The sequence below is a fragment of the Eubalaena glacialis genome, chromosome 1, assembly GCF_028564815.1.
Source record: "Eubalaena glacialis isolate mEubGla1 chromosome 1, mEubGla1.1.hap2.+ XY, whole genome shotgun sequence".
Taxonomy (NCBI): domain Eukaryota; kingdom Metazoa; phylum Chordata; class Mammalia; order Artiodactyla; family Balaenidae; genus Eubalaena; species Eubalaena glacialis.
Genome location: NC_083716.1, coordinates 83,611,280 through 83,633,208, shown reverse-complemented (window position 1 = coordinate 83,633,208; position 21,929 = coordinate 83,611,280). Strand labels below are relative to the sequence as shown.

The following is a 21,929-nucleotide window of genomic DNA, read 5'->3' as shown; positions in this document are numbered from 1 at the left end:
TGCAGTCTTTCATGAGGTTTTGGTTAGATGTGGACTAGGGCTGGAGGATCAGCTTCCAAGGAGGCTCATTCACATGGCTCTTGGCTGGGGGGCCTCAGTCCTTCTCCACAGGGCTGCTTCACAGCATCCTTATTGCGGCATAACAGCTAGCTTCTCCAAAGCAAATGATCCAAGGCAGAAGCTGTGCTGTCTTTTACAACCTAGTGCCAGTAACACCATCATGTTCACCATGTTCTATTCTCACACAACCATTTTGATTCCAAGCAGGAGATTACACAAGGTTGTTGTATACAGGAAGGAGCTTTTTTACTAATCACCCCAAGCTAGAAACAACTTTACACCTCAAAGTGACCTGGAAGTTGCTCCATGATGAATGGTCTTAATCTTATTTAACCAGGCATACTTTCATAGCTCCCCCCCTGGGGAGAGAGGAGATCCACAGAGGTTGGCTAACAGTGTTAGTTACCAGAGTTCTTTGAGTAGGACATTTACCTTGAGAAGTCAGGATAATTCATTCTTCTCCTGTTTTTTCTACTAATCTTAAGAGCTACTACACTATGAAATTACTTGCTGGTTCTGGGGCAAAACAAAGCCTCTTCTGATCAAGCTACTCCCAGTTGATCAATTCATGATCAGATACTTTTTTAGGCATTAGTTTTCCAAGTGTAATGCTTGGAAGAGAAAGATCAGGATCACCTGAGGCATGGTGCGAAATGCAAGTTCATAAGCCTCAGTCCAGACCTACTTAATCAAAGTCGGGGGGTGGGGGCAGTAACTGTTTCCATCAGCCCTCCTTTGATCCTGATGCACACGAAAGTTGGAGAACCAATGGTCTAGAACAGCAGTCCCCAACCTTTTTGGCACCAGGGACCGGTTTTGTGGAAGACAATTTTTCCACGGATGGGGGTGGTGGAGGGGTGGTTCAGACGGTAACGCCAGCGATGGGGAGCGATGGGGAGCGATGGGGAGTGGCAGATGAAGCTTCGCTCACTTGCCCACTGCTCATCTCCTGCTGTGAGGCCCGGTTCCTAACAGGCCGAGGACCGGTACGGGTCCATGGCCCAGGGGTTGGGGACCCCTGAGCGAGAAGATTCGTGACTAGCTCTAGACTAGTTCTACCTAAGTTTGATCGACTTTGTGGGAAGAGTTTTGTTCTACACTCTCATAAACCTGTAAAAGATCTGCTAAGCCTGAGATACTAAGTTCTTGTAGATTCTGCTTGAGTTGTCAACCAACTATGAAATTCTACTGAAATGTTCTCTTCAGAAGATAGGAGGGCTGTAGAAGAAAAAATTACCCCAAGCTGGAAAGAGGTGATGCTAACAGTAGATGAGCTAGTGTAAAGAAATTACTTTTTACCTTTCAAATGAGAAGCTGAGCACAGGCTAGCAGTGCAATCTGGTTTTATTAACACATTTGGTCTGAGTAACTCATCTCCGTTTCCTGATGGCCAGGTAGGACACTAACAAGGCTCCAATGATTAAGGTTCCAGAAAGGCCAGCCACCCACAGAGCTTGGGAGTCTACAGGAGACCCTGTAGGATGGAAAGGTAGATTAATGCATGCAGAAAACCAAGTGATTCTACATCCTAATAAAGACTGCCAGTCTTGAGCTACAGGAAAAAAAGCTAGACAATTCCTTTTGAGGTTCACATTGGCCAAATCAGTAAGGGAAGCAGGGGTGAGCAAGTAGCTTTGGTTTGACCAATGGTTCAGATACGGGACCTCCTGGAGGTCTCCTTCCACTCACTTGAGTATTTACGGAGCTTTTCTGAAGAGTCCGGAGTGGCTTGGAGTAAAATCATGGGGCCCCGGCTAGAAATGCTAGCAGTGCTGTTCTGAAAATGGATGTCAGAGCTTCTTCTTCCTGTTGGAGAGATGAGTTAGGGATTTGTTAGTACGTGTGGTGTGAGTGGTTAAGGAGTCTAAAATAGTGCCAGGTCCCTTGGTATCGATAGCTCTGCTCCATGGGCCTCAAGAAAAACCTCAATGTGTTCGATACAAAGTCTCAGACTTGCTCATTTGTATTAACACTTTCAGAGAAATGATGACTTTGGACTATCCCCAAACTGTCATTCTTCTTACGTAGAGATGCTTGAACAGTTGTATCTTACTACTGAGACCCTATGATATAAAGGTATCTGGTAAGACACTAATAGCAGAGCTCTGTTTGAATCCTATTTCTGCCAGTTGTAGATCTTTGAACTTTCAAAATTTTAGTTTTTATAGACATATATGTATACAAGTGTATGTGTCATTGCAGTTGGATGTTGAATATTTACTCTATTAGATGATAGTTATGAAAAATACTATGAGGTGTTTTTTTTGCCATAAGGGACTTAAAGCTTCAGGGGTCATGAATCCCCATTAACTCAGGAGCCAGGTAAGATCTGTGGGATCAGGTGGAGTACACAGCTGTATGAGCACTGGGCCTGATCATTAGAGTACATAACTCTAAGTCTGCAATCCTATTCCACCTGTAAGCCTTCAGGCCTTGTTGCCAGACCTGCCTTCAAGCAAGTCTAGAGGTCTACATTTATATCTGGATAGACCAGAAATGTCTTATTAGATTATAGGCTGGGAACCCATTTGACTCCTGGCTAAGTCAAAATTTATATGGAGAAAAGCTAAAGCTGAGAGTTTTCAGGATTTATAGCTTATATTTAGAAGGCCTGGAATTCTGGGCAACTAGTTGTATTTCTGTTCTACTGCATCATGAAAGTACTTAAGGAAGCCTCGTTAATAAGGTGAATCTTCTGTTTGACTCATTTGCCACAGGCTAAAGAAGGTTTGCTCTGGGACGCCAAATACACTGAAATCTGTCCTCTGGTATAGACAGCTTGGAAACTTACGTCTGGCAGGACAGGTTGTCACACAGGATGGTGTCCCAGCAGGCTGGCAGACCGATGCACTGCAGTGCAGATACACCTGGGAGCCAACAGAATTGGGATCATGGTGTAACACATCATGATAAGTCTTCAAACCTGCTTTATCTCCCCCAGGAAGAAATCAAGAAGTTTCAGAAAATCCTGAAAAACCAAGCTGACATCACAGAATCACTAAAATACTCGATTCTAGTTGACATGTCACACATGCCATTGGCACCCCTTGATTGCTCCAAAGCAGTACCAACAACCAATGTTTAAGGGCCACTTCGGCTGAAGAGGGGTACAGTGTGAGAACACTTGAGCTGGGGGGTTTAGAGCCCTGCTGAAGACCACAGAAGGTGGCATCGTACCGGTCCCTTGAGTGCCTGCTTTGCTGCTGAGTCCACGAAACTGAAGGTGGAAATGCTGAAGCGCTGGTGGTGAGAAGGAAACGGCACGTCCAAGGCTCTCCGGACAGGGATCAGTTTGGTCTGATAGTTGTCTCCAGTGTAGGGGCATCTAAGCAAGGATATCCAGCAGTCAAGATGGGCTTCGTGGAGGGTGTTTAACACAGGTGCAGGAAAAAGCCACTTACCCATTTACCAGCATGGGCCACTGGGGCTGGAGCAGGGCGTTTGTGCTGGGGGTGGCCCAACACTGGTGTAGGCGCAGCTCTAGACTGGGGTCTGTTCTGTGCTGGATGGAGACTTCCACGTAGATGGGATCCCGAAGCAACTTCACCACTGGGTAGTCACTAGCAGTGTAGTAGGAGCTATAGTGTTTGTCTGCAAGAGGCCAAAACAAGTTGAAGCAGTAAAGAGCTTGGAACCTCTAGGTGGCTTGAGATAGACCATCACCCACATAAACACCTCTGGCAAGTATCTTGTTACCAAGGTAGGGTCTTGACACCTAGAGAAGTGACAAGACTTGGTCTAGAGGCCAGATACTCCACAAAAGAGGGTCTTACCTTTGGCAATCTGAAGTTCCAGAGTGAGGTGTCCAGGCTGGGTCTCAGGAAGGGGCGGTGGGAGAGTAAAAACCTGGACATTAACCGGAAGAGCACTGCTGCTTGCAGAGTAGCTACAACTGATTCGAAGCCTGCAGAAAAATAAGATTTTAGCTACTATCTTGGGTGGGTGGACCATGTCACCTCTCTAAGGTTTGAGGAACCATAAAGTGCTAGATGTTGGAACAAGTTTATAAACGTGTTGTGTGATTCTGGCCTTGGGAGAGCTATCACTGGGGAGACTGATGTGTAAACAAGATCAGTGTTTGAGAGTTTGATATAAAAACCATACAAGAAATAGATATGGTCAACAGATGAATGGATAAAGATGTGGTAGATACAATGGAACACTACTCAGCCATAAAAAAGAATGAAATGATGTCATTTGCAGCAACATGGATGGACCCACAGATGGGCATACTAAGTGAAATCAGACACAAAGACAAATATCATATGATATCACTTACATGTGGAATCTAAAATAGGACACAAATGAACTTACCTATGAAACAGACTCAGACAGAGAACAGACTTGTGGTTGCCAAGGGGAAGGGGAAGGGGAAGGGGAAGGAGAAGTGGGGAGGGATGGATTGGGAGTTTGGGATTAGCAGATGTTAACTATTACACAGAGACTGGATAAATAAGGTCGTACTGTACAGCACAGGGAACTATATTCAATATCCTGTAACAAACCATAATGGAAGATATGAAAAATATATATAACCGAATCACTTTGCTGTACAGCAGAAATTAAAACATTGTAAATCAACTATACTTCAATTAAGAAATAGATATGGTACTATGAGAAAAACGTACCTTCTGAGGAGGGGGTAGTCAGGGAAGATGTTGCAGGGGATTTGATAAAAGTAACTGAGAGATAGATGAGAGAAAAGTACGGAGGCAAGAAGTTTGAGGGCCACTGAATACTCTAGAAGCACAGTCTGGGATTAGGGCACAGTGAGGGAAGGATTGAGAAAGATTAGGCTGGGGAAGTAGTAGCATAGTAGCAGTTTCATGCAGGGCCCGGCAAGTTATGCTCACGATGTCAAGCTTAAGCTCTAGGAGGACAAAGAGAAAGCTTTAAGTGTGCTAGCTAAGGTTTTAAAGGGATTCATTTTGCTACAGCTTAAACAGTGGAGGTAGAAGGAAGAGACCAGAGTGAGAAACAAAAGACCCGGTGAAATGAATTAGAAGTCAGGTAAGTTTGAGGCTTAGATCAAGTTGGTGGCACTAACGCAGGGCTACTGGATCAAATAATGGTCAGTGAGATTGGACAACCAAGGCAGTTGAGACTCTCCTGTCATGAGGAGATGGTCATTTCTGGATTCATGTTCACTCTAAAACTCCTGCTTTATGCGAGAAGGGAAGTCAGGCACTCTGGTCAAGCAAGGTCAGGTTAACTAAGACCCTTACCTGAAGACACTGTCTCGGGTGATAGAACCACGGCTCCAAGTTCTCACATCCCGAGTTGCAACCAGCTCGCTTTCATATACTGCCTGTTTTCCAGTGATCTACAAGGGCAGGTAAAGAAGTCTTGTCACTCCTGCAAGCCAGATGCTGCTTCACTCATCATTTGCTTTGGTTCAGTGCTCAGCAAGGCTGCCCTATTACAGGTTGCATTTTTCACAACATGAGTGGAGGCAAGAGCAGGTGGCATTGACTAGCTGGCAAGTTATCACTTCACCTTACTTTCAGGACGAAGGGGCAGGAAGAGGCTTAGGAGCACTCAGATGAGGCAGCCAGAAATACTACCCATCTCAGCTGACCTCCCTGCTCGTTTCCCAGGGCAGTGCAGTGGGAAGAACCTGTTATTTATTCTTCTACAGTGTGGTAAGGGGTGCTAGCCACTCGCTGGAGTGCAGGTGGGATGACTTAGCCGAGTGCCCTGGGGAGGCTTCGGCTTTCTCAGTGATGAAGCCCTCTCTGTCCTAGAGACCATCCTACGCACCAAGCAGTAGTCACGGCTAAGCTATTCCAGTTCTCCCCCCATCACTAGGGCATTCCTACCCAACTTCAAGTCAGGAACAGAGCCCAAGGTCAGCTCTTCTCACCCATTTTGTAGTACCACAGGCAGCAAACGGAAACCGGAACAGGACAAAGGTGTGTGTTGCCGTCGCAGGTTTACATTCACTGTCATTCCTGAAGGCCAAGTGCACAGAATTCAGCAGCAGTGGGGGCGAGGTCACATTCCGAGACACAGCGATGGAGAAGTGGCCGTCCTGGGTACAGCGTGCGGTCACTGAAACACCAGAGCAACTGTGCTGAAGGCAGGTCATGTCTCTTGTTACTGAGCCAGCAAGACAAGAGTCTAATTATTTAGTTTAGTTCTCTTAAATTCCCCGCCCTCCTCTCCCCCCACTCCTAGAAAAGCTGCATTCCCAGCTAGTGACCTTGATGCAGGTTCAGCCATCCAGAGCTTCATCAAGGCTCTGCATGGCCACTTGGGTTTGAATCTTGCCTCCACCACTTACTGTGTGGCCTCAAGCAGAGTATTTAACCTCCTTGCATCAACTTCATCTGTAGAATGGGGATATTCGTACCTGCTTTGTTTTACTGATCAGCTAGAATTCAGAGCATAGAATTGAGTGTGGCATCTAGGTGTTTAATGAGGGTCTTTTTTTTTTTTTAAATGGGAAAAACTTGGAGCATGGTTTGGGACAAATCATCATCTTTTGAAATAAAGCTCTCTAGACAATCAGCCACCAGTGGCTATTTCCTGGGAATTGGTTACGTTTCTGTCAATTAGCATCTTGCACACAGACTTAGCTTCTTGAGTTCATTGAGCGTTACTTGCTTTACATTGGATTCTAGGAGAATAGACAATGGAAGGCTGTAGAAAGCTCTGTCACTTACAGTCAGGTGTTCTAGGAGGTGTTGCTTATACATCAACCTCTGGTCATCTTTAGTATTTGCCTTCTGGATGGGGGTGGGGGAGATAACCCTCCTCTGGGTTTAGTTAATGGTAATTGCAGGCACTTTTCTTCAGCTGATTTCAAAGACACAGTGACTCACCTGTGTTTCCGTAGTAACAGGAATTGACCTCTTCAGAATCATAGCAGCAGCCTAGCTGCTTGCAGTCTCCTTGAGTGATGGGTGAAGGAGCACATGGCAGTCTGTCCCACACTGGCACAGAGTCGCAAAGGCCAGCATTCGGGATGTCTAGGGCTAGATTTTGCAGAGAAGAGCAACATTAAGTAACAAAGTTTGGTCTTTAAGAACAGACCATTTCATTACAAAGCATTAACATTCAATTCCCATAGATATCTACATGATTGAAAGAGATATGTACATACTAGAGATTATATCTGAGTTAGAAAGTTAACTATTAGATCACCTTATAGGAGTCCCCTGAAAGGAGTCCTCTTTGGAAGAAATACCAGTAAGACTGGAAGAAGCAGTGAGACTCAACTTTTTTATTCAAGTAAAGAATTCTTATGGTTCTGATGAACCTAGGGGCAGGACAGGAATAAAGATGTACACGTAGGGAATGGACTTGAGGACACGGGGAGGGGGAAGAGTAAGCTGGGACAAAGTGAGAGGGTAGCGCTGACATATATATACACTACCAAATGTAAAATAGATAGCTAGTGGGAAGCAGCCGCATCGCACAGGGAGATCAGCTCGGTGCTTTGTGACCACCTAGAGGGGTGGGATAGGGAGGGTGGGAGGGAGACGCGAGAGGGAGGAGATATGGGAATATATGTATACGTACAGCTGATTCACTTTGTTATACAGCAGAAACTAACATACCATTGTAAAGCAATTATACTCCAATAAAGACGTTAAAAATAAAGAATTCTTAATTCTGTTCTTTAAAAGGCACTTCTCAATCTTAGTGTACTCTAAATTACCATCATTTTGAAATGCAGTTCTGATTCAGTAGGTGGGGAGTGGGGCCTATGATCCTGTATTTTATCAGTATTACCCCAGTGGCTATAGCCTAACAAGGCAGGTGTGAAGAATTACAAGTCCGACTCTTATGACTGAGGTAGGGCTCTCAGGGGGCAAGGCAAGATTTGCTGGAGTTGAGTTGGTGTCATACTTCCTATTAATTACCCAGTTAAGTAATCGAGTAGCGCCCCTAGCTGAAGGGGCTGAGCCCTATTTTCAGCGCAGTCTGCTTCTTGAAGGCATTTGCCAAGGCTCCTTGATAACTGCAGCTTCCTTCCCTACCCTTCAAGGCGGGGGGAGCTCTGGTCCTGGGATAACTCTTGGTTGAATCCCAGCTCTACCACCTACCAGTGAGGGGCACTTGGTAAGCTCCCTGCTGGCGGCCAGCAATAGGGCTCACAGCGCTGGGCTGGGATTATAGGTGACACGTGCCGCACCACCCACAGTGCCTGGGCCCCACGTCATCGCTCAGGTGGTGGTTATCCTAAGGTCTCCCGTGGAGGGGAGAGTTAGAAGACAGTCCTCCATGGGTGCCTGGGGTCACTGCACACAGCAGGTAGAAGATGCCTGAGGGCATCTTCCAGGCAGCTCCATACCACCCAGAACCTGGAAGTTTCCAGCCCTTACCTGGGAGATCCATGGGACACCTGAACAGCTTTGTCTCTGTAACCGTCCTGCGTCCACCCGCATCTGCTCCTTCAACTCCAACCGGCATGATGTAGTGGGAGTCCTGGAGAGACAGGCCCCGGGAGTCAGCCTGTATGGTGGCACAGGTGTCTCAGCGTTCCTGAGGACTGGGTCGTACTCACCCACTCAGTGACATAGCAGCTGCTGTAGGACACGTCCACCAGCAGGGAGCTGCCAGGGCCCTCGCTCAGCCAGGTGCCACACTCAGAGTCATTCTGCAGCCTGTGCGGCAGCCCGCGATTATCTGGGGGCGGGGAAGGGGGGAAAGCACAGATGGTGGGTCACCACCGTCACCAGTGCTGGGAAAGGACTGCCAGCTTTGCCTTAGACCCCAGGGACAGCTGCCAAGAAAAGAGGAACAAAAGGGGAATCAGATTCAGAAGCAAAGCTACATTTTAAAAGATCCGTTCTATAGAGAGAAGCGGCAGGGTTTAGCAAAAGGGGGTAAGCATTAGGACAGGAAGCAGAGGGCAGTTCTAGGCAGTAGAGGAGACACGCCATTGCCTGGCTCAGCCTTCAAACCTACCCCAAGCTACCAGTGCAGGAGGGGTTGCTGTCTCCTGGCTGAGAAGGTTTATGGTGAACTGAAAGCTCCTTAGCCCACAGCGGAGTCCACCGGGATGACCTGGTGCCTCGGGCTCATGCTGGCCACTCACAGCAACAGACAGTGGAAACCAGAGCCAGAGGGATTGCAGCAGCCACATAGCAGCGTCGCCGGGAGCCTGACTGACCGCACTTCCTGTCCTGCTCTTCCTCTCCCAAGAGCCCGCGCTCCCCCATGCCCTTTATATAGAGGGAAAGCTGGTTTCAGGTGCACGTCTATGTAGCATGCAGGTGGGACTCCTTTGGAAAGGGTGATTCCTCCAGCTTCATTCACTTTAGGCCACAGTCTGCAGCTGCAGCACTTTAAACATCGAAATCAGGTGGTCTTCAGAGACCAGGAACAATGTGGTGCCTTTTAGCTAAGAGAGGCTTTCTCCCGGTTGCTCAGTGTAGCACTTATTTTACTAGCTTATTGACCTTCCTTTAGAAGCTTGCATATTTGGGTGTAAATCCTAGCTCTGCCACTTATGAGCTGTATGAACTGGGTAAATTACTACCTCTCAGAATCTCAGTATTCTCATCTGTAAATTGGGAATATCTCCTGGCAGGTGTGTTCTTTTGATTGTATTTAGCCTAATATTTATGATAGGAACAATTTTCCCAAGTTGACTAAGAATCTTTGTCAGAGCACTGAGAACGTGTAACCAGATATCCATAATTCTCTTCAACTAATAAAAGCGAACAAATAAGCCTGTGTCTTCCCTGGGGAAATTGCACAACTCATTTAACCATGTGGTGACAAACAACACTGAGGAAATGCTGGACTCTGCCCTCAGGGATGGGATGTGGCTTTCCAACATCTCTGTCTGGTTTGGGTTTGGCCACTAGCCCATCACATCCCATTTACTTGCTCACAGGACTTACCACATTGGATTTTAATGGCCTCTTATTTACTCAGTGTCCCTACTAGAAGCACTTGAGGGCAGGGACTGATGTTTTATTTTTCATTGCATCCTGAAAGCCTTAGACAGTGTGTACTCAGTGTTTACTGGGGAAAGAATGAATCAATGAATGCACTTTCATTAGTGGCCATGTCCTAAGGCTAACCCCCTTGAAAATGTGGTTTCCCAACCTCACTGGCACAGATTCATTTCCTTTGTGATGAGCTCAAACTCACAATATTTAGGTGTTTTTTCTTCAAGTCATTATACATGTGAATAAGTATAAGAATGAAGAGGAATACAACAAACTAGTGAATAAAACAAAAAAGCAGCAGACTCACAGATATAGAGAACAAACTAGTGGTTACCAGTGGGGAGGGGGAAGGAGGAAGGGGCAAGATAGGGGTAGGGGGAAAAAGTTATTATGAGATTATATGAAATCATCTGTGTGAAACTTTTGAAAACTGTAAAGCACTATAGAATTTCAAGAATCTTTCATTCAATAAAAAAAAAAAAAAGGATGAGGGTTGGACTTGTGTGCGATGCCTCAGGAGCTGAACGGCCAGACTCCCCACTGGACTTATGAATGCTGCTCCCTAAAGCAGTGAAAAATCTAGGAAAGTTTACCTATTTTGCTAAAACTTGCAGGCAGTATAGATTAGTGGTTATATCGATTTTGGCAATGGGTGAATCTGGGTATAAATTCTGAGTCATTACTTACTAGCTCAGTGACCTCTGTCAATGAGTTACAATTTTTACATCTGTAAAATGGGGATAATAACACCTACCTCACAGGGGAGGTATTATTATAACGAACAGGTTTTTGTTCGATTAAATTATGTATGGAGAGTGCTTATTACAAACCTTGCTGCATAATCGTGACTTGTTAAATTGTCACTAACATTAACAAGACAAGTCTATGTGCTTGGGAAATAAAGGTGAGATGGGAGGTAAAAAGAAAGCAAGTGCCAAGCAATGGACTCCTTTGCTCGGTGGCGAGTCTGAAGAGCAGCCTGTACTTCTGGGATTGCATTCCCTTGTGAAGGTATATGTTTATACAGCTGAGAAACAAACATAAAAGTCTGGAACTATGTTGTGATATCTGGAAGTCCACCCAGGCTCACACCAGTCACGCTGATGTAGAGGGTCAAGGGTGAATCCCAAGATACACCAGCAGGGCTGAGATGAGGTGAGTCCACGCTCACTTCTGCACTAAATCCTCTGAGGACATCTTTATTCAACGACACGACTCGGTTTCGGGAGAGAAAATGCACTGATAATGTGTGGTCCACCTCAAGGAGCCCCGATTATCTCAAAAGTAACTCTCTGCCCTTTGAATCTGGAAGGGCAAACGCTGCTCTTAGTATTCTCTTATATTAAAATCATCCACTCATTTAAAAACAATTCTAGTGAGGGACTTCCCTGGTGGTCCAGTGGTTAAGAATCGGTCTTGCAATGCAGGGGAAGCCGGTTCGATTCCTGGTCGGGGGACTAAGATGCCACATGCCGCAGGGCAACTAAGCCCGTGTGCCACAACTACTGAGCCCTCGCGCCACAACTACAGAGCTCACGTGCTCTGAAGCGTGCGTGCCACAACGAAGAGCCTGTGTGCCACAACAAAAGATCCCAGGTGCCGCAACTAAGAACCGATGCAGCCAAAAATAAATAAATAAATATTAAAGAAAAAATAAAAAAGTAAAAAATAATAATTTTAGTGGGATTACAGGTAGAATACAAATCACATAAATTGTAGAGACTTATCAAAAGCCCTGTCATCACTGCAGTGTTCATTTGACTCACGTTTTATAGGCATATTTAAGGATCCACTTTGTGTCACCTACCAAAGGACTGTATTATACCCCTGGCTTTCCAGGGTCCCCAGCTTGTAGACAGCAGATCGTGGGACTTCTCAGCCTCCATAAACATGTGAGCAAATTCCTCATAATAAATATATATCTATACATCTCTATCCCCTACTTGTTCTGTTTCTCTGGAGAACCCTGACTCACACACTGCTCATTCCTCATTCACTGGACTGGCCCCCGAGGGTCCCCGAGACATGGGAGGGCAAGGACAGCCTGTGCTACTGGGGAAAGGCAAAGTCTGATTTCTGAAAACCTTGTTCACTCTGGGCATACCTTCTTTGAGTTACATTTGAATGTTTCGATTTAAACTAAAGAACAAGGGTATAGCTATGCCAGGTTTACTAATGCTCCCTTTATTGGAAATGGGCACACATGGCGATTTCTTTAGAGACTGGCTGCGTTTTGATAGATACCAAGGTTGTTACTGCTTTCTGGCCGTTGGACACATGTTCCTTGAGACCTGGCATCGACAGCGGTTCCCTTGCTGTGACTGGAGTGTGCCCTCCTGACTGGAAGGTGGGGTAACACATAAACAAAGCCCCAGGAAACTCTCATCAAGTGTGAAAAAGCAATAATCAAAATTACCCCTCAAATATGGAGGACCGATTAGACCATTGTGTGTGCTAATCAGTAATTAGGGGGCACCCAGCTGTTCTCGGCAAGTGGTGGAAATAGGACACTTCTCTTCTGAAGGAAGACGTCCGACAATGTACTGCAAGTACTTACTTCCTTCTCAGCAAGCAAGAACAAAGTGCGAGCCTGAGTCAGTTGTGAGGTGATGAGTCCTAGCCCCAGGTCTTCTTTCGACTTCCTCCTTCCTGCCTGGGCCAGGCAACCCTCTGCCCTGGCTGCCCAGCCCCGACTCTGCTCTCATTTTGTCTGGCCTCTCCTGCTCCACCCCTTCCTGTCACCATGGCCACCGCCAGTAGGGGAAATTATCCTTCCTTCTTCCTCAGGCAGGAGGGGTCCCAGCTGAATAGGCTTTTGGACTTTGAGAGGAATGGCAATGTACTGGCTACCTCTCTCTTGAAGTGGAAGAGTAGTTAAGTAAGTAGTCAGGTGATTAAGAAAGAGGTAGTAAACTGCTAAAGAAAGAAAAAGAACTAAAATTAAGGACTTTGGGGTGGGGATTTACAGGTACAGCTGGTGGGAGATTTCTGGCCTGTACAGTGTCTACTGAAATGCGTGCCCCCCTCTAGAATTAGGCTCAAAGGGACGACAGTCGTATTGGATAAGAGTCCACACTAATTACCCCATTTTAACTTGATTACCTCCATAAACACCCCATTTCCAAATAAGGTCACATTCTTGTGTGATAGCAGATAGGTTAGGGGGTTCCCAGAGAAAGAGAACCAGGAGTGGCTTTCTTGAAATGAGAAGCCATTTTGGCTAAGCCATTTTGTGTTCTAAGCCTGGCCACAATGCCTGCCCTTGAACAGGTCTCAGTAATCAATGATCTTAAGGAACAAAGGAATGCAGCAACAGAGAAAAGGCAGTCAAACAAGAGTGCAATGATTAAAGCAGAGGCCTAGTTCCTCCTCAAGGGATATACATAACAATCTGACACTTGTCTTTGAGTTCTGCAGGAACTAAGGCCCCCAACCAGGTGGAGGACGGAATGGTGATGTCGACCCTTCTGACTTCAATCAACTAAAGTTTGGACTCTGTCAACCTCTGCCTCAATTTTATGCTGAGTTCTCTTCTGCTCAATCCCCTTCATGAATATGTATGTGCCCTTAGCTTAAAACTTCCCCAATTTGGCTGTTCAGGGAGACACTGCTTTGGGAAAGATGCCTGGTGCTCTCTTCCTTGCTGCAAGTAATAATAAATCCTTCCTTCTCCCAATCTCTGGCTTGGCTATGTCTTTTGGTTCAACACCCACCAAGAGGTAAACCCGGTCACATTCACTGCGCTAGGACTTCAATGTATCTTTAGGCACAATTCAACTCAAAACACCTTGCAAACCATGTAAAACTGCATCAGCCAAATTAATCTTTCTTTGGGGCTTTTTTCTTTTTTTTTTTAAATGACATGAGAACTCAATGTATGTGAATGCCTCTGTTTCTTTACTTTTATAATTTTTCTTTCCTTGTTAAAAGTCCTTTTAAACATTCCAGTCTTGCTTTGGCTAAACTACAGGGATTTTTAAATTCCTTTTTGTTTAGATGAAAAGGATTGGTAATGCATACAATGGCTGAGTTGACTGGTACTAATGGCTGTTTCAGTTCAGAGCAGGGCAAACCAGGTGAGCTAGGACAGCTGAAGGATAGGCTTGGCCATTGCCTTATGCTTGATAGCTATTCTAGCACAATTGCTCTCAGCTGACTGGAGTTGACTGGGTAATTAACTTACCAAGTTTGTTGTGGCTGACGGCATCTTATATACTCACAGGTCTTATATTCTACCCCAACTTGACTGTAATCAGGATATAGCCTTGCTTTTCTAGCCATGTGCCTTTACATACACGGTTTCCTCCTCATGGGATGCCCACAGCCTCACCTCTATTTGAGCAGTCCCTCACTGTCATGCAGGGCAAAGATTCTCCAAAGCCTTGTCCCTGAACCAGCAGCACCAGCGTCACCTGGGGACGTAGGAGAGCTGTCTGCCAATTTGGGGGCCTCACTCCTGATCTAGGGAATCAGAAACTCTGGGTGGGGGACCCATCAGGGTTAAGCCTTCCAGGTGATTCTGACACACACTCAGGCTTGAGAACCACCACCTTAAGGTAGAACCTCCAAGTCCTCTTCTCCATGAAGCATTTCCTGATCGTCCAGCCGGAGGGAACTAATTCTCAGTTCGGAAAACCAACACTCTTTATGTGTATTCCTCTGGTGACAACAGCAATTCAGGACTCTACTTTCCCTTTCTGTATTGAATGTCCTTGAAGCATGTGTCTTACTCATCTTTGTATTCTCCATATTACTTACCCAAGTGCTCAAACCATATTTTTGAGATGAATGAACTCTAATCTCATAAGTGGTCTGCATCCATGCTTTAGAAGGAGCCAGTTCTGCAAGACCTGCTTCCTATTTGCCACCAGCCTGTGTTTCTGTGCTAACTCAGCATGTGAGGGAAACTTCCTGTTATCTCTAGGAGAAGACCCAGTCTCCTTAGCATGGCCCCCACAAGCCCTCCCTAATCTTGTCTCTGCCCATGGGTCCCAGTGGCCCCCTTCTTCCCACTGGCTGGTCATATAAAGCTCCTCTGAAGTTTCCCAAACCTGCTCTGACTCCATCCCCACCCCCCCCTCCCCGGGCTGTGGTCTGTGCTCTTTTCTATTCTGGGATGCCCTGTGGATCCTGCCATATCAGTCAACAAAGGATGTTGTGGCCATCAAGCCCGTCAGCCACTGCAGTTGCCCCTGACTGTGAACCCTGAGGGGATTCAGGGTGGAGAAAACAGGACACTGGCCCCAGATAGTTAAGGTGCACATGGAAGGAATGATTTCAGTGAGCCCAGACCTGCATCTTCCCCATACATAGAAAAGCACTTAATTCATTAACCTGAGATGTCTGGTTTTCTTTAATTAACAGTAATCTTTTGATATTCTACCTGCTTTTTGGTTTGTTTGTTTGTTTGCAAAAGCTCCCATACATCCTGGTTCCTCCCTTACCTCTTCCGAGCAGTCCTTCAGAACTATGACAGACTGCCTCCCCGGCTTAAATCCTAAGCAAGGCTGCTGAATAAAACATAATTCTTAACTTTTCGGCTGTGCTTTTTTTTCCCCCCAGTCGACAACCGTCTCCTGCTTTGTCTGCTTGTTTCTGGCCTGGCTTCCTTTTACTTATTTCATTGCTTCTTACTCTTTAAAAAATCTGGCTGAGGGATCACCTCCTCTGGAAACCCTCCTCTGGCCGCTGGCCACCTGGCCGGGTTGGGGGCTGTGCCCTGAGCACTTTAGTGCTTTCCGCTCTCACAGCCCTTCCCAGGGCATCTCATCCTCTGTCTGGGTCCTTTTCAGCCACAGGGTCTTTGAGCGCAGGGTCCGTCCCCTCTAGCTTAATGCCTTCAACGCAGCAAAGCCTCAATAAATATTTATGCAATTGACGGATCGTGCTCTGGGAATTCAGCTTAGACAAAGTTTTAAAATCCCATTGAAGGTCCCACCTTCCCCCTTGCATCTTTCTACCCTGCATTTCACACAGGACTAGCAGTTAGAGTTTTCTTTATCTTCTTTACAACCTTCCCTAGAAGAGGTCTAGTTAAATGATTTTGCCAAAGCATATTCGTGCATATACAAAAACATATCATGAAGCAGAATAGTTGCCTACTGCCTCTAAGCAAATATCAATAGAAGCATAGAATGTTTGTGTTAAGATCTTTTTATCCAGCCTGAACACGAATAACTCGAGTCATACAGTGTAGTCAATGCTTTGGGAATAAATCATGTTAATTCCACTATATTTATAAATAATAGCCAACTTCACTGAGCCTCTACTCTGGACCAGATATTTTCCTAGATCCTGGGGATGAAACTCACCTTTCTCCTGCTCTCATTTTCTGGTTCTCTTTCTCTTCGCATCTCAATCTCTCTCTCATGGGACACACTTTCTGTCACATACTGTGCCAGTCTCAGAGATCTATCAGTAAAAAAAAAAAAAAAAAAAAAGAGACTTGGTCTCATGGAACTTACAGATGAGATACTTATTATTTACTGAACAATATTAGTCACACATGTATCCCCTAGGCTTAGCCCAATGTCTGGCCGTGAATGCTCGTTAATGAGTGAATGAATGGACGAAAGTATAAAACCATGAGTAAACTAATTTCAAATATTTCTATACATTTCACTTCAGAGCAACCAGCAGCTCTGAAGTGTTTTATCGGTGCATGTGATTCAGGGGCTGTCCTTTCTGACTGGGTTCTAGAGAATCCCTCTAATATTCTCATTTATTTTCCACTATCCTCCTTTTCCTTTTTTCCTTAGTGTGGCAGATAAGTGATAGGTTAGACTCAGAACTAAAGAACCTAATCAAGGTTGCTTTTGTTTTGTTTTTTCTCAAACTTCAAAGCCCTAGTTTTACAGAGCCATCTGATATACTTGGTGCTGATAAAATTTGGCATAAGTTACCCCCAAATTCAGCAGGACCCTGCCAACAGCTAGCTTTGAGGCTTCGTGCCTATGACTGGGGTAGTCACGGATTCAAAAGGCCAAGAGGGGCTGCCTCAGGAGTGTCCCCTGGAAGCTGACTGCAGACTCATCTGATTTCCTCTGATGGAGAACACAAATCCCTCCTCATTCCCTTACCTCCACTCCCAGTGATACCTGCAAAGTTTTACTACATAAAATTCTCCAGAACTGATGGAAATGGTTGCAAGGACAAATTGAGGTAACAGCTGGAGAAAGACTGCTTATGAACTGGAGATGCAAACTGGCCACGGCATTGGGTAATGAATGACTCCAATCTGGGTAAGAGACTGGGGTCATGCTTATTACAGCCCCACACGCAGACACTGGTGAGAGTGAGACTTTGGCAGGGATTTATCACACAGTATATTAAAAATGTCATTAGTGAAAAATTAATATTACAAAACATTTTAGAGGGGCAGAAGCAATCATCTCAGTTTAATAACAGAGGACAGTTCTCATAAATACCCTTTATTTTTTCCTCAAGCAGAAAATGAGGAACAGGCCAGGATTATCAGATCTCACCCTCCTCCTTCCAAACTGCAAACTGAAACTGTTGATTGTTTCATTTCTTTCTTCTTAAACTGGGTCGCGTTGTCAGCTTGTGTGACAGGTCGTGCCTTTCCTTTTATTTAAAAAGACAGAAGAATCCTGGCCTTCGGAGGTAAAGGAATTGCTTCTCATTCATTGAAAATTATAAGCTTTGAAGATGGATTTTTAGGAAGGCTTTTGCTTCCAATAAACACTGAGTTGTGTTTCCACATCCTTTCCCATGCTTTGAAGGAGAAAAAAAAGACTTCTGATGCTCACAGCATAATAGGAAAGGCCTTAGGAGTTGAGGAACACTTCCAAAGACACCTCAATTTAACCCTTGGAATTCTTGCACTTCCACAGAGTAGCCAGGGAAATGATCTCACTGACTCTGTTTAAACTTCCTCCTTGATTAAGCATCTAGGATTGTGCTAGGAAGTGAAATGAGTAATAATAATGATAACATGAAAGAACAAATCTGAAATATTTAACAGTAAATAAAATCTTAGACTTGCAGACTATTAGAGCTGAAATCAATTTTAAGGATCTTTTACTTTTTATATAAGAAAATGGAAGATCATTGGTTTTGCTCAGAGTCGTTGGGAGTAGAAACTTGGGACAAGAAACTAGGACTTTTGATTATTTAGAGAAGGGGTTGGAGACTCAGATGGGAGTCAAGGCAAACACAGGGAAGCCATTAATAAATAATGCAAAGAAATCTAAAACAATAATATGAGACATTATATAACCAAGTGAAAAAATATGTGATACAAGTAGAAAGAGCTGGGACTTCAGAGCAGGGTGAGAACTGATGACATTGAAACTGAAGCTCTGCAGAAGTGGAATCTGAGTTTCAGTTGAGGATGGTTAGGGTGGGATAAGACAGATGGTGAGGAAGGAGGCTAGTCTAGATTTGATGAATGAAGGATTAGTCAAAATCAAATGACCAAAGACACAAAAAAACACTTAGAATAGGAATCAACAGAATATAGGTGGGAGACAGTAAAGGGTCATGCCCAGTGGAGAAGGGGATCTCTGTTGGGAGACAAATTTGGTAGATGATGTAGCTTTCACTCCTCTCTTGTGCCAGGCCCTGGGAGCGAAAGTACAGGGATGAGTATTTGAGTTCCTGAAACATTAACATTCAAATGTCAGACCTGGAACCAGAACCCAGCTCTCCTAAATCCTCGCTTAAGAACTTTTCCATAGAAGCAAATAGCTTCTTGTAACTGTCCCCTCTGGTGCTGTGTGCATGTGGATTTTTCACTGCATAGTTTAAAAACATAGATTCATGCTCGCCAACATAGATAAAGGATGTCTCAGTATGGGAAACCATCAATCAATTGTAAAAAAAAATATTAAAAAAAGGAAACACCAAGATGACAGTGATGGTGGTGGTGGTCTGGATAGCCCAAGGGGAGGGATTAGAAGTAAATACAATTGAAATAAAAACTGAGAACATTTGGGAGGTGGAGGCGGTTCCTCAGGCCTCATATTTTATCTGCATGCCAATACCTTTCCCTAAAATCACAAGGAGTTCACTTTGGTCAGAAATTCCACGTTTTTTTCCCAAGTGAGCAGGCTCATTGCCCCTGCTTCCCCTCTCCCATCTGTAGCTTTCTTCTCTGCTGCTAAATGATGTGGCAAATGGGCATCTCTGCAGTAGCACAGGAAAGGAAAAAACTTACTCGTTTTTGATTTATGCATTGCATCTTCATGCTCCGAGGCACAGATAATCTGGCAGTGGCTTGAAATGAAAAAGAAAGAATTTAAAGTCATGCAGGGATTTGATAAGCCATTGGATTCAAAGTTGTATGTGTGACTTTGGAAATAATTAATTTCCCAAATCCTTATTTTCAAACAGAGGTCATTAGTCTAGTGGTGTATAAGTGACCCCTTGATGGTAAGTGAAGCTCTCAGGGTGTGGGACACTGGGTGGGCAACCAGGCATTACATGACCTTCCGCTTCAATGTCCAAAGGGAGCAGAGGCCATTCTAAGAGCCTGCCTTCCAGGGAAGGAAATAACTTTGTCCTGGGAGTGAGAAGCCCTGGGTCCTAATTCCAGTGCAGTCTTCCATGTACAACGATTCATCCTTGGACTTCCCACCCTAGGGCTGGCGTGTAAGATGTGTCAACGAATGTGTGACTGACGGGATAACAAGTGGAACTTTGTGCATGTGCCTCTCTGGGTCTCAGTTTTCTCTGCTGGAAAATGAAATCATCCTTGTTGGTTATCTTTACTGCACTAAAATCCTATGACTTAAGCTTTGTGAAATTTGAGCTTATTTTATTTAATTATCATTTTGACTCACTCTGATAAAAATGTTACTTGTGGCCTGTGGTGTATAAATTGAAAAAGCTGTCTACTGGTTTGTTCATGATGAAAATTCTGATTAGAGCAACCTCTATTTTTAAAAAATCATATATATGAGATTATCATATTAACTGAAGTAAGTCAGAGAGAGAAAGACAAGTATCATATGGTATCACTTACTTGTGGAATGTAAAAAAATTATACAAATGAACCTTTTTACAAAAACAGAAATAGACTCACAGACATAGAAAACAAACTTATGGTTACCAAAGGGGACAGTTTGGGGGCGCAGGCGTGGAGAGATAAATTAGGAGTTTGGGATTAACATATACACACTACTATATGCAAAATAGGTAAACAACAAGGACCTACTATATAGCACAGGGAACCATACTCAATATCTTGTAATAACCTATAACCTATAATGGAAAAGAATCTGAAAAAGAATATATATATGTATGTGTATATATGTATATATGTATATTCAGGTCCCCATGAATGGACTCTCCCAGGATTCTTTCTTTGACCTACTTCCCTTCCCATTCTAGCAGAGCTCATCCACTCCCATGGTTTTAACTGATTAATCACAAATCTGACATCTCCAATTCAGACATTCATCCAATAAATGTGTGAGGAACACCTAAGATGTGTAAGCAAACTGCTTGGGGATAAAATATTGAGCAAAATATACATGATTTGGGCCCTGATTTTGAAAAGAGTCTTTTGGAGAAGACAGGTAATCAAGTACTCATAAAACAGTTAGATAAAAATTACAGTAAGAGCAATGAAGAAAAAACAGAGAAGGCTATGAGACTGGCCAAGAATAACTAAAAGAAGGATACTGTGGCGGATGTGGGGAGAGAGAAGAGGAGGGTGCTGCGAAGACAGGTCTGGGCCAGATCACATGGAGCCTCGTAGAACAAATGCATCAAGTACTTTGTTATCAGGAGAGCAATGGAAGTCCATTACAAGGTTTTACTAGAGAATGAAATACACCGATATACCTTTTGAAAAGCTTACTTTGGTTGTAGTGTGAAGAACAGATTAAAGGTCAATATTGGGCATGGGGAGGGTCAGTTAGAAAGCTTTAGCAGTAGCCCAAGTAAGATGAGATGGTAGTTTGGTCTAGGGTGATAGTGGTAGAGACAGAGAGAAGTGAAAGATATGGAAATTAGGTGAGAAGTAAGTGGCAAGACTGGTGATGTGTTAAATGGGCTGGTGAAGGGGGCAGGGGTGGTGGTGTCAGGATTGGCTCTTAGGTTTCTGGTGTCCACAGTTTGATGGTATGAGTGCCATTCACTAAGATATGGAAGACTAGAGGAAACCCAGGTTTGGGGGTTGGGAAGATCCTGAGTTTGGTTTGGGACATGCTCTATTTAATATGCCTTCAGAGCTTCATGTCTTGATGTTGAATAGGCAGTTGGATGTATTGGGATTGGAACTCAAAGAAAATGTCTGGGTTACTTATTCAAATTGGAACTCATTGACATCTGGATGGTGTCTGAAGCTATGAGCTGCCTAAACAAAAAGTATAGAGTGAAGCTAGAAGGGGGCACAAATGGTTAATTCTTGAGGAGCCCCTTTATTTAAAAGGGTAGGCTGAAAAGGATGAATTAACCAAGGAGATTGGAGAGTGGCCAGAGGAAACCAATGGTGTGTAGTGCATCAGAGCCGATAGAAGAGAACATTTAAGAAGGAAGGCCGACAGGGTCTCCTGAAAGATTAAAGTGAGATGAAGACTGAGAAATTCCCATTGGATTTATTGTCATCACAGTCACTGACAACCTCTGTAGAGCTGATTTGATAGAGAAAGTGATGAAAGCCAGACTGAAGAGAATTGAGTTTGGGGAGGGGAGGACATAAAGAGAGCGATTTGAGACAACACACAATTATTTTGCCATTTTTGTCTCAAGGAGAGGACAAAGGGCAGTAGCTGGGAGAATAAGTGGTAAAGGTAAAAGGATATTTATTTTAGGGTGAAGGAGACTTCAGACTGTCTAAAAACTGATGGAGTAAAATCATTAACTAGAGAGAGAAGAAAAAATACAAGAAAAGAAGAGGTCATTGATAGTGTAAGTAAGAATCCTGTAAAGGCAGGAGGAAATGGGCTCATTACATAAGTTAAGGGACTGACCTTAAATAAAGGAAGGGTCATT

The 21,929-nt window shown here is 44.4% G+C and overlaps 1 protein-coding gene across 1 annotated transcript; it reads right to left on the bottom strand.

The window, feature by feature from the left end:
- Positions 1–1,430: 1,430 nt before the first annotated feature.
- ZP4 (zona pellucida glycoprotein 4) lies at positions 1,431–9,154 on the bottom strand. Its single transcript, XM_061198295.1, has 13 exons — positions 8,977–9,154; positions 8,573–8,694; positions 8,391–8,493; positions 6,885–7,037; positions 5,924–6,111; positions 5,286–5,383; positions 3,834–3,964; positions 3,462–3,651; positions 3,238–3,385; positions 2,859–2,927; positions 2,114–2,123; positions 1,762–1,866; positions 1,431–1,534 (listed from the first exon to the last, which is right to left on the bottom strand). The coding sequence occupies exons 1-13, from the start codon at positions 9,152–9,154 to the stop codon at positions 1,431–1,433; spliced, it is 1,599 nt and encodes a 532-aa protein (XP_061054278.1).
- Between the last annotated feature and the right edge of the window lie 12,775 nt (positions 9,155–21,929).